Here is a 13,614-nt window from a genome sequence, read left to right on the forward strand (position 1 = left end):
TATCATTCTTCATACATTTGACTCAGTTTATTTATGAGAAACATGTCCTTAAAGGATTTAATGAAAAATAATATTCGCACAAATTATTTGACTCTTGGATTAACATAAATCCATCCACCATTCAAATTCAGTTCTTTTAAGAAAAACAATATTTGGAGTGGTCACCTTGAGTGCTTTAAGATGAGTTTTAATAAAGGTGTCTCTGTAATCCTTTTTCATGGATATAATGTTGGCATTTCACAGTTGAATAACGTTCTACTCAATAGACTGTGGTTGATACATTTCAGTTCTTCAGATTCTGATGCTGTTGCTGAATAATCTAGTATGGTTTTGCATCTCTTATTAAAAAAAAAAAAGGGGGAAAAAATAGGATATCCACTGTCAAGCACCAGATTCAGGCAGAATAACCAGATCCAGTTGTTCTCTGGAAAATCATTGCGGCCATCTTCTTCTAAACCAAGCCTTACCCAGTCATCAAAACGTGGGGTGACTGTTGAAGAGTTTTTGCAGGTTATGGAGTGATAATGAAGCAACTTTGCATCATCCCTACATGTTGCTTTTAAGAAGCCCTTCACCTTTTACTTTCAGACTGTGATAGTGGTGCTGCTGAGGGCACTGTCATCCTGGTTTGTTCTGGGATCCACTGCTGAATGCCTTTAAAAGTCCAAGGGCCGTATCATCATGGTGGTGGAGCGCAAGGAGTAGCTGGGGCCTTTGAAGTAATGCCACTTGATGCCATTGAGCTTTCCGTGATTTTGCCCAGCTGTGTAGAACATCCCGTTGAGATTGGAGGGGCCGCAGGCATCAAACCACCACCCTGAAAACATTAAGACAAACAATTAAACTGCAAGTGGACTAAGCATTCTTATTTTGTCTTATAGGTTTAGCTGATTAGCAAATTCTGTTATTCCCAAGCTCATAAATACTTCTAGTGTGTGTGTGGGGAGGTATTTTTCATATTTTCCTTTTTGTGCTCTTTTGTGTCATTCTGTAGCCAGTGGTGCTGGAGAATGCATGGTTGTATTTAAATAGTTGGAAAAGTATTTAAGTCCTAACTCATTCTGGTTTCATATGCAGTATGTGAAGCAAGAACGAGAACAACAAAGACAAATGAACTGCTTTGCATGTTTAGACAGTATTACAGTTCACCCATCCCATGTAAACCTCAGAAAAAGAATATAACTCATAAGTATTTTGCATAATTTCACTCGTTTCATTATTTTGAGTATAAGCATTTTATTTTCTGGTCCTTTTCTGTTGCTTTGACTGTGATTGTTCAATTGTTCAGACAGCTTGCTTCTGCTCTCAGGTTAGATGTTCTTGGCAAACATGAGTTATGAGTATGGTGGTGCTGCCCTGTTATAGTAATTACAATATTATAATAATGGATAATCAGTATTCAGAATGGTGTACAAGGTGACAGGTAAACTCTTTAAGATTTATGATAAATTTATAAATAAGACTCAACAAATGAATGGAAGGATTAAGTGAAGAAGACAATTATAACCCTGCAGGATGCTGACAGTTAGTCAGAATACCCGTGTGTGCATGGAGAGATGATTTAGATGATTACCTGAGCGTGCATGCATTTAAGTGACAGTATGGCCACCTTCAATCAGGGTATACTCATTGTGTGTACAGTTTGGGCCAGAACAGTGACATTCAACCCTTAACCTTATTATTTCGAATGTGGAAACTTATACTGTCTTGAGCCTTATCATCTTGATCTTGAAATGTGCCAAATGCTTTTGGGTCAGCAGTGTCAGGAGGGTCTGAACTCAGATCCGTTTGAGATTTACTCACTTCTCTGCGAAGCATCTAAGCAAGTTCCCATCTGGCACCTAGAGAACTGACAAATGTCCATTCAAGTTTTTACTTCTTTAAAAGAGGTTTATAGGCACTTTAGTTACATGTCTACAGGTAGCAGAAAATTACTAGTTACCTGACTATCATTGACTACAAAAGGATATTGAAAATGTTACTAATTGATGTCAAAGAAAGTTGCTAACTGCCTTTTCTTTCTGTTTTTCTTTAACTGTTCTTTCACATCAAGATGTGGCTTCCTACTCATTAATCCTTTGAACTCTGTGAGCAATTGCATATGTTTTATTCTACTGGAAAGGCAGTGCAAGAAATGTCTTGCCCAGATGCTTGTGCTTCTAGTTCACTGCTCCAGCAGCTGCACTGTAAGGCTGTTCTGAAAAGCGAGGTGACACAGATTTGAAAAAAACCCTGAACTTTGCTTTGTGAGGTCAAACCAGCAATCTGCTTTACTGAATGGCCCTGCGAGCAGTTGTGTTGGCATAACTGGAGCCGTAGTAAACTGAGAAGTTAGGATAAAAAGGAGGTGTAACAGCTTAGGAACTTTTCAACCTGAGTTTTCTGCCAAAGAAAATGCATGTAGAGCCATACCTCCACCTTTGTGAGTGCTCTGTTAACATAGCACTGAAAATAAATCAGAAATATTTATCAAGTACTTGTGACTATTGCTAATAATAATGACAGAGTTTTTGCTACCATTTGTATGACTGAATGCAGAAAATTCCAGCTTGCTAGAAGCATAGGTTTGGTTGCTAACTGTATGCAAAAAAAAGTTATCTCACCTTTAGACTTCTGCAGTGAAGATATATATATATGTCTTTAACCAATGGAGAAAATGGAGTCAGTGGTTAAAAACAGTATGAATCTTCAGATCTGTTTTAAATTGTTGCTTTAAGATTAAATCAATTGGTAAACTCTCTTGTCTACATCCCCAAGGTCTTTTCTTGTTAAGGTGAATTTTAGATTGCCATGGGAGTTACAGTCTTAAGGAAAACTCCAAACAACATGAAACTTGGCAACACCAAGATTACAGAATACAAACTGACAAAGATAAACTAGGTGACATGCTGACTCCACTGAAAGTAGTGGGAGTTTTGCTGTATGTCTTGATGGGAATAGAATTTTCTCTCCAACACCTTACAGGGTAGCTACGTAATATAACCGAAAGATGCTTAGTTCCGTCTGAGGAAGGCAGAACGAATCCGCAGACTGCAAAGAGCTAATATTCCCAACGTCAAAAGTACATTAGCCTTAATGGCTAGAAGCTCTATTTGTCAGAAAGTTTACTGCTGGGTTTTTTTCATAGTAAGACCCATAGGCTTTGTGAATCTTTAGCACGTCTTATGCATCTTTCCATGTAGTATGGCTTTACTGAACATATGCCTTCCTGTATGAAGGCAAGTAAAATCATAAAGATCAGGTGGTGGCTTTTGCTTTTGGTGGTTAAATGCAACTTTATTTTTAAAAGTTATTTCAGTCTGCACATCACAGCATTGTAATCTTCCCAGCACCCCCTGCAAACCTTTTTCAAGTGCCACTGGTAGAGGCAAACTGATCATCTAGTGACTTCTGCAGGTGTCACTGTGGACTGAAATGCAGAATTCTAAATTTTCAATGTGTTTCACCCTCTGACGTCTGGAAATGGAATTAAACTATGAGAAGCTCCTTTTAGACAATGTGTGTGGCCCTAGTGAATCCTCCAATTTTACCATATTCAATGGTTAGCCTTTTATCTACCTATAATAAATGCATTGTACGAAGGTATTTTAAACTATATCTTACTACCGCTGATATGATATTGACCGTGATTAGCATTCAGATCCAGTGCTTACTCTGTCCTTTGTATTCAGATCCATGCAATTTATGTTTCTAGTCTTGTAAAATAATTTCTTAGATTTTGGATAATACTTAGTGGGCTTTTTTCAGAAGTAACACTTCATAATGAAATCTTGAGGGAAGAATTTATGCCAGATAAATTCTGGCAAACTTCTGTTTTGATGCAATTGACCTCCCTTTGATTACAATGTTATACCTAAGGGGGCAATAACCAAAGAAAGAGAAAGTCGTACAGCTGATGTTTTACTGTAACCAGAGTATAATCTTGTAGAAACTTAAGACAAAGTTAAACAGAGAAAATCTAATCCTCATTTTTCAAAGCTGGAACACAGATGCAGCTGGGTTCTCTTTGTGGTGTTGGGATGAAGACATGGCAAGCTATGCTAATTACCGTTTCATCTTAAAGGAACAGCAATAGATGCGTAAATGGGCTTTTTGCGTAGGTTTTCAGCAGTGCCCTACAAGATCTATCTTAAAAACAGAATGAGGCAAGGAAACAAAAAAATTTATAAAACTTTTGTGAGGACCTGTTCAAATCTCTCATCATAGATTTCTTCTAAATAAATACTCCTTCCAAAATGTGTTTTAATGAGGATCTTTTTTTTTTTTTTCTACTATAATGTTATTGTTAGTGAGACTGTATGCATATTTTAAAGATGCTTCCTAATACTACATTAAAATATCTGTCTCTATTTGAGTGGCTTTTTTTCACCATAATCTTATTTCTCTCCATCCTCCCCTGCAGTTCTCTAAAAGCTCTTCATTGCCCATAGCACCTCACATTGTCACAAGGCTTCTGACTCTGTATCTCAACACCAAAATCCACATCTTTAAATGGATGCAAAGGAAATCTGTTTTCAGACAACTTGTATATTGGGGGAAAGATTATTGGAAGCAGTGACATTCTTGGTAGCTATAAGGAAGCTGGGGAACATAAAACAAAGGTTTCTGCAGCACTGTCATTGCAGAAAACACCAAGTAAAGCAGCTCCAGAGCTGTGAGACAGTCGGACCCCAGGAAAGGCTCCCGGTAGCTAGGTGTTGGCTTATTCTCTGGAGTTCACAGGATTTTCCTCCCATGAAGAATCTTGTTTGTTTTTCACTACAAGGTAATGGCTTTCCCAAATAAGTATCAAGTTTTCTTGGAACAGCAGTAAGATTTTAACACCAGAGATAGCTTTTGGCAATGATTTCCATGGGATATTTGAATCGGGCATGAGAATCATGAAGCGTGGATATTATGAGAAATAATATTTGAAGCAAGATTTTAAAGTGACTAATGAAGTGGTGATGAGGAAGATTTCATGAGAAGGTTATGAGACTTTTTATTCAGAAACACAGGTAGTTTCTTCAAGCTGGGATCATGAAACCACTAATTGCTTATTTGAACTGAGGACCAGTTCAGTCTTTTGAGGTTAGCCCACTCCTAATAATTTGTATAGTACAAACAGCACTACAATCTCTGTTTGCAATAAAGATCCTTAGGTCATAAAGTATATTGTCCAAACAAAAAATATTTTAGATAATACATTGATAAGTTGTTTGAAAGTTCAGCTATACAAATAAACTTGAATCCCCACTGTAGACAGCTGCTCTTCTGGAGCAGTTAAAGCATGCTCACACGTTGTGGACTGTTATGCTTTGGTCTTTAGCTAGTGTTGCTATTACCATTGGGAAGTTGTTAAATTTCATGTCAGATCCTTTCATTAAATAAATGTATTTTGAATGCTTGTCTACTTCAGCCACCTATCACCAGGTAGTTCAGCTCCACAGACCCTCTTGTACTATACCTTTGGTCAAATATGAACATATATCGAGTTAATTTCTACAAGTTCTTGCAAAAATCTACCTAATAAAAGAGCATTGCTCAAATGAGTAGGCGCATTACAAGAAAAAAGCTATGGCCATCTTTTATAACAGTTTTCTGAAGTCACAAATATAATTTTTATATGATAGAATCTTCTCTGTCAAAAGCAACATAAAAAGGTTTTTGTATGCCAAAGCTAACAGCTTTTCTTTTTTGGCTGGTTGTACAAATTTTAATTAAACATGTATGTATGTAAAATTCTTTGTTAGTAAGCCGGTGCTCGTCAATTCATGAGTGAACTGTAAACCTAGCACGCACTGGGAATTCGCTAATGACCACTCAGGTTTGATGAGAGGTTCTTAGTTGCCTTTTACACACTAAAAGAATAGGTGTCTAAACCCAATACGTTTGATGGCAGACCCTTTCTTCATACATCTGTCTCTGCTCTCCCTCTGGAGTACACTGAATGCCTCCAAATGCAGTAAGATCAATACAATCCATTCAATAAGACTCAAAGTATGTTTGAACAGTACATTTGTATGAGTTTCTGGGATAAATGGATTCAATGAAAAGTCAGTATTTATTTCTAGCCCTCTGGGTTTGTCCATAAAATTTAGTGCATTTGGCAACAAAGCCAATGAGAACAATTTCTAATGCAAAAATATTGAAATAGTCTTCATTGTTCAAAAGACATAACAATTTATTTTATGAAAGATTTCAGTGTTTCTTTCATTCTGTACTTTAAAGAAGTTAGATGGTAATACTTAGGCTCTGTTTGACTTTGCATTGGTAACTTCTCAGCTAGAAGACTGGGTGCAGTTTTGGATGACACCTCAAGCTATATGTGGATCCACTGGACAGAGTCCAAAAGAGTGAATGTAACAGAAAAAAACTAGAATTGTTTAGTCCAGAATACAAAAGACAGATTGCCAACAATCTCAATTGCATATAAAAAGCTGCTGAAAAAAGCAGCTTTTCAAAGGAATGCAAAGGAACAGTCTATTCTTTCCAGTGATGGAGGAGGATAGGACAAGATGGATATTACTTAAATTATCAAAGAATTAGTTTAGTCAACAAATAAAGATTTCTAATATTAAGGGTAGCCAAACTCAGTAACAGACTATATTATGACAATGAATCTCTTTCACTGCAAATCTTGAAGATAAACAGAAAGACAGAAATAAATAGGTGGAGAAGAGTTTGTCTTAGAAAGGGACTAAATGACCTCTGGAAGTAATTTCCAGGCCTATGTTCTTGTATTCATTAGAGTATTGGATTGACCAGACTACCACTTAGTAATTGGTACTTGACATTCTGAAGATTAAATCAGAATTTATTTGTCAGGATATAAGATGAAAAGGCATTAGCTTTTCATATCAACTGGATAACATAGTCCTTTTTATAAGGACCTTTTTATGAGGTAAAAATAACATGGAACTTGCAGACTGGTGACCACGTTCTGATCTTCTAAATATATCAACAGAATAATTTTTAAGTTAGTCACTTTGTGATGTTCTCCTAATACTTTATTGCTATGGTTGGTACTTAACCCTGATAAACAGAGCAATATAGTAATGATTTTGTTAAAAGTTCTGAGTAGTCATATGCTTAATGAAATATTTCTAATATTTCTGGCATAAATTAAACAATATTCCAGTCACTTCTTATCTGCATGATGGTTATACTTTTCTGTCAAAATGTTAAGCAATATACTTAATGATACTTCACAAATGGTGGTTTATAAGTAACTTCTTTATGAAAACAACAATATACACAAAACCTAAAAAATTATGCTTTCCTATGTAAGTAGATGTATATCCAGGGGTTCACATTGGATACTTTTAAGTGTGCTGAGGTTTCTACTTTTGAAGTTTTTGTTGAAAAAAAAAAAACAAAAAACCCTTCCCTCCAAGTCATGAAAAGAATCTTCCATAGCATGCTTGCCAGAGATTCATAAAATTCACCACTTGGAGAAAAAAGCAGTAAAACAACAGGCAATGAGCGCACCACTGTTTGGGACTGTCATTGAGCACTTTCTCACTTAATAGATGAGAAGTCCATTGAGAATTACTAAATACATGGGAACCGTCTCTGACTCGGGGAAGCCCCTGGGATGCAAAAGATACTGGGAAAATAGTCAGGGGAAGTATCATTTATTTGCATTGTTCTTACGCCCGTCTTGAAGCATCTGCTGCTGACTGCTGTCAGAGACAGGAGACTGTGGCCGGATAGACCTCTGTTTCCAGTAAATAAAAAAAGTTATTTCAATAATTCTATGGTGTTTCAACACTAGGAAAACATCTAGAAAGTCTGCCAAACTGTTTCAGGGATCAGAAGTTTAGCTTATCACCTGAAGCAAAGTAAAATCCTGTGTGAACATCTCAGACCGCAGACAATGCAAGACAAAGCCAATCACCTTAAGACTTTCACTATGGGCCAAGTTACCATAAGTCACTTTGTAGTGACTGAAAACAACTGCACAAACAATTCTTGGGGCTCAGCTGACAGGTGGTATCCTGACGGGGTGCTCTAACGTGGCCTTATGCCCATGAATCTGATCCAGAAATGTCAAGTGCTCTTCTATTGGAAATCTATCTGAAGCGCCTTGGATATCTACTCAGTGCTTCATTCACGTGACAGTTTGTTACATTTTAAGTGCTGTTTCTTGCAAAAAGCTGTGTGTGTAGCTCACTGGGATACTCTTCAGAGTAATGCTTGAAATGATATGGGGATATAACCTTTTGTTCCATTTACTGACCTGAGATATTGTACCAGTTCTTAACATGCATTTTCATGATATAATTTTTTTTTACTATTTTGACTAATGATAAGTTTAAATGAAGAAATCATTTGAATAAATATGCTTTGACTGCCTTTAAAGTAAACCAAGCATGCTTAGCTTAAATTATCCAAGGCACAAAAAATCAGCTAAAACATTTAAATACTGTGTAAAGTTCACAGGGCCTAAGAATCCAGCTCATGCAGGTACCTTTGAAGCCATTCGCTAAAATCAACATTAAGATAGGGTCAAGTAGCATAGCATGGCTCTTGAAAGAAAAAGAAACACACACACACAAAACTCTGTTGATGCTACTGTATTATTCTCCCAGTATCTAATTTCTTATTCTGGGGAAAAGGGAGGAGAGAAAGGAGGAGAGACAATGATAGTTTTGATATAGACCAAATAAAACTGACAACTAGTAAGATCACAGAGAAAAATGTGTTTTCTTTACATTTTTATTTTCAGCCTTGACTATAACCATATCACAGTCTTGAGCTTCAGCTTATCTCAGCCTTTATTCCTGACATAAATATATTCAGTTCACCTCATAGAGATAACAGGCTCACCCAAACTGTCAAGATAGCTAGGAACCTGCCTGTAGATTTCATATCATTCATCATTAAAGAGCTCTCTGTGATGTTGCCAAAACTAACAGACTCTGATATCTTTTGGGAAAAAAAAAAAAAAAAAAAAAAAAAAGAGGTTTTCCAAAACCTGTTATCATTGCTACTTTTCTTAATTAGTCTTTGTCTGTGGTACGAAACTGAAACCTTCTCACTAAACAAATTTTTCGGTATTTAATTCAATTTCTGATATTTCTCAAGGAGTGAGAAAGTCATTTCGAAGAGCAAAGCATAGCAGAGTGTTTGAGGAGAACTATAGCACGGTTAAAGTCTTTCTCTTCTTGAAGAACTACAAATTACTCGGTGATGTACAGCCTGTCTCCAAAAGACTAGTGCTCGGAGTCCAGTCCAAAAGACTAGACTCATCTATCTCCAAAATCTCACTGCATCTCCTTTTACTCTACAGTGATTCGCTCTATTTGTGGCTTCCTCAGCCTTTGGTAATTCCCCCCTTTCCTCCTTATTCCTTTCGTTTGCTAGCAGTATATTCCAATATGTGGGTTTCCTGCTGATTTACAGGACCGCTGCAGCAAAATATATGTCAGCCTTGTGGAATGGTTGTTCAACAGCAGGCTGACCTTAGCAGGGCCTTGACCTGCCATAGAAGTCAGGGCAGGAAAATAAACAAAACCCTCAGCTCCCAGAATTAGCTGTCTGGGAGCAGAGGTATTTCCAGGCAGCTCGGATACATGAATGAGTCTGCACTTCAGCACAGACACAACTCACGTTGAGGAGCTTCTCAATAGACTCTGGCCTGCCCTGGAAGTAAGACATTTTAATTCAACATGGTCTTTAAAGGGAAAGGTCGACAGTTTTAATTAAACTTTTGACGTCTTATCCATTATCTGTCTCCAGAACTACCTGGCTAGCTTCTTTTTTTTTTATAGAAAGGTAGTGTCTGATCACAGAGTCCCCTTCCCTGGAGATTTTCAAGACCCGCCTGGATGCAGTCCTGAGTAATGTGCTCTAGGCAATCCTGCTTTAGCAGGGGAGTTGGACTAGATGATCTCTAGAGGTCCCTTCCAACTCTGATGATTCTGTGATTCTGTGATTCTGTGATCACCTCTCTACTGGAAGAAGTTTCCCACGCTGACTTTTAATAAGATATCACTAGAGGAAGTAAGGAAAGTTTGAAAAATCGGCTTCTTAGAGGCTTTCCCAACTGGGACATTTCCAGTCAGCAAAGAGAATGAGAAGCTAGGTTGTGTATTTGATATAAATTCCCTGTGATGGGAACCCATCTTCTGTTAGCAGATGATAGCTTTAGAGGCTCATATATGCCTGAATGTGGCCTGAGCTGGATTCAGTCAGAGTGCCAGTAACCACAAATAATAGCAGTTTAACAGTCTGATCCAAAATGCTGAATAATTTATATGCTATAGGATTTTTTCCAGGAAAGTTAGAAATCACTGAGGGAGAGTCTCCGAAGAAGATCAAATGTGAAGATAAGAGCCTTTCTTGGTCATACAGTCAATAAACAAAAAGAATCCCAATTTAAGTTTTCTGCTTTAATGTGGTGTCCTGGAGATAAAAATGAGCTTATCCATATAGGGACTAGGAATAAGCATCATTTGCCAGAGAAAGTTCTCTCTCTTGTGCAGAGCTTTAGGTGTCTGTATGGGGAGATAATCTCAGATACTCCTCCTCTGCACTGGAAGGAACAAATACCAGTCATACACCTGCTGGCAGTCAGATGGACTTGGTGCTTTAAACTGTCCCAGTACAACTTCTCTGTGCTCTCCCCCACCTTTACTCTTCTTTCTTTCCTTCTGCAGTTCAACTCAGCTCACTAAGCATATGGTTTTAAATCTTCCAGAACTGCTAAGGGCCACAATTTGCACAGAGGGTTGCAGGTCTAGTCTTTCACAGGTGAGTGAATTAGCCTTTACATTAACTATGTCTGTATGCATATATGTATATACGTATTATGCTTGTATAAGACAGAAAGCTGAATCATTATAATTATTTCAAGAACAAAATCGCACTCCTAAATGAATCAGATAATATATTGCAAGACCACATTCTGATTGTTTTTAGACTTTGCCTTCTGTTATCTATTTCCTTGGATTTTCTCTCTTGTCTTTCTGGCTGATTCTCCCGCTTCTCACAAAGTTCTTTCCCCCTTTTTCATCTCTTAGCTTCTTCTCTCTTACTTTGCCTGTCTTGCCTCAACAATAACACTAACTTTTGCTTTCCCCCTTGACATCATTGCAATAGCTTCAGTGCAGAAGTACACTGACTGCATCTCTGAATAATCCCTTCCCTGCTGTTAGGAATCTTGAGGTATTGGCACTACCACAGTATATATACAGAAAAGAGTAGGAGTAATAATAGTAAAAGGAATTTTCACACAGTACTTACACATCCATGAATGCAACTTCATCCATGGTTGCTTTAGGAAAACAGTAGATTCCTGTCTATGTACCACATATTTTGAGAGTTGTTGTACTCACCTCCAGTCAACATGAGAGCACATTTACACATGCAGTTGTCATTGTCGGCATCTTTTGTACTGAATTCAGCACCATGTAAGATCAGGCTACTCTGTTTTCCAGCTGTTCCACTGTGACCTTTTAAATAAAGCCTGAAACAGCAAGAGAAAACAATCAGGGTCACCAAAACAAACAAACAAACAAACAAAAAGATCCACATATCTTTCCACATCAGAGGTGTGTTGTATGAAGTTCACCCATGAAATTCAGAAATGTCTTGTGTGTTGCCTCAATCTCTTTGTTGTTGCAGGTGTAAAATGGGGACATTCAGAGTTTTTCAATGTATCTGTGGTAGCACATTGTCCCTGCCCCAGAGCAGAGCTGAGCACAAGGAATCTGCACCGGAAAATGCAACAAAGTGGAGGGAGTCAGAAACAGAAAGGAGAATGAGGAGAGGTGCCCAGAGGTCTGGAATACATTGACAGAATAATTGAGTATTTGAGTAGCTGGTCTCTTTACTGTGGCACAGAAACAACACTCCCAGTTAACAGCAGCCACATTATTAATCCCTGGGCTCGAAAGAGGATTTCAGCAGTTTCAGAATTTTTAATTCCACTAGTTACAGCACAAGCCAGCAACCCAGTTCTGCCAAAGCTGTCTCTGAGTGATGAATGGAGAATAACTTAAGAGTTCAAGCCACAACAGTCTTCATGATTTGCAATGCTAAATATCCCTTTTCTTAAGGAGCCTTGTCAACTAGTTGAAACCACAACCATGAGCTAGGAGTCTGAGCCCAGCTCCAGCCAGTAACAGAGACCTGGTGGTGCTCGGTGCTGTAATGCCCAAAGCCAAAGGACTCTGAATGAAGTGCCTCTGCCCCGGCAAGGAAACACCGGGGACCTGGGCATGTCTGACCTGCGCTGGCAATTGCAGGGACATGCAGAAGAAAATGCTGAAGAAAGAAGAGAAGAGGGGAGAAGAAGGGGGAAGGGAAGGGAAGGGAAGGGAAGGGAAGGGAAGGGAAGGGAAGGGAAGGGAAGGGAAGGGAAGGGAAGGGAAGGGAAGGGAAGGGAAGGGAAGGGAAGGGAAGGGAAGGGAAGGGAAGGGAAGGGAAGGGAAGGGAAGGGAAGGGAAGGGAAGGGAAGGGAAGGGAAGGGAAGGGAAGGGAAGGTTGAAGACAATGGTTTCCTTTGTTTTTGCTTAAGCATCTCTGTGAGACAGACATCACTGGAAGTTGGATGCTCACAGCAAAAACTACTTCCTGTACATAGCTACCTACATCAGACACCCGACCAGTATGTTATTGTTTTGTTTTTTTTTTTTTTCATAAAATATTGCTGGAAGAGGAAGATATCCTTTGCTATAATAACTTCATATGCAGGAAGGAGGAGACAGGATCTCAGTGTCTACTGGAAAAATATGAAGTCATAATCTTTACATCCTGGGAGCAAACCCTAGCCACTGGAGCAAGACAGAGGGGAAGGAGCATCCCTCACCTGTCTCACTGAAGCTCTACAGGCAGGAATACATGAGCCATAGCTAACCAAGAATATGATTTGGTATCTGTTTCTTTTAGATTCATTGAAGAGGGGCAAGTATATCTTTTAAATATCGAATACAAAATGCATAAAGATCCACAGGAGCAGAAGCAGGACTTAAGTGTGTAAAGCAGGAAAGATGCCTCTTTCTCTCTGGAATTTACAGCTGGGAGTGGTATCCTAGAAAATGCCTTCCGCATTTTTTCCATAAACACAGTGAACAAGGACAGCAGTCACTGATTTTTGTCGTTGCCTCTTAGATTGCTGTATTTTTATCCAATGACTTTGAAGGAATAAAAAAGTAAATGCCTTTACCAGAGTATCATTCTTCCATTTTTTTAGATGGAAGATAGATACTTTGCTTCAAAGTGGTCACAGTGTTAATAACAGGAGTAGAGAGCATCCCTAAGCCATTCTAACCTACACAGTAATAGTTAAACTACAGGCATTTTTCTGAGGTGAGGAGGAGAGCCTGCCCCTGAGACTGAAATTTAAATAAAACCCAGTTCTCCCACAGAACTTTGGGGTTGGAGCTCTGCTTATGACAGGGAGGAGATGGGGCACATAGGCACCATGTGGTAGCTTTCCTTAATCAAGTGCATAACTGCTGATTTATTTATTTATTTATTTATTTATTTTTGTCTTGCATGCATCTGTGGGTCAATATTAGACTGAAACAAAGCCAATCTGATTAAACTTGTCATGGAAACTCATTGCAGAATAGTCTTCTCTTGATATCCCATCCCAAGATGTGAAGGTACACAACCAATACTTGA

General features: G+C 38.4%; 1 protein-coding gene across 1 annotated transcript in view; it reads right to left on the minus strand.

The window, feature by feature from the left end:
* Positions 1-656: 656 nt before the first annotated feature.
* The window catches only part of ANGPT1 (angiopoietin 1), a gene marked incomplete at both ends in the record, with an annotated part of 165,004 nt that continues 152,046 nt past the window's right edge, over positions 657-13,614 (minus strand). The window contains 2 exons of the mRNA XM_082499585.1: positions 657-817; positions 11,322-11,452. Of these exons, the coding sequence (XP_082355711.1) occupies positions 657-817; positions 11,322-11,452 (292 nt within the window). The remainder of the gene's footprint in view (positions 818-11,321; positions 11,453-13,614) is intronic.

The sequence above is a fragment of the Vanellus vanellus genome (assembly GCF_965231255.1).
Source record: "Vanellus vanellus genome assembly, chromosome: 2".
Classification (NCBI taxonomy): Eukaryota; Metazoa; Chordata; class Aves; order Charadriiformes; family Charadriidae; genus Vanellus; species Vanellus vanellus.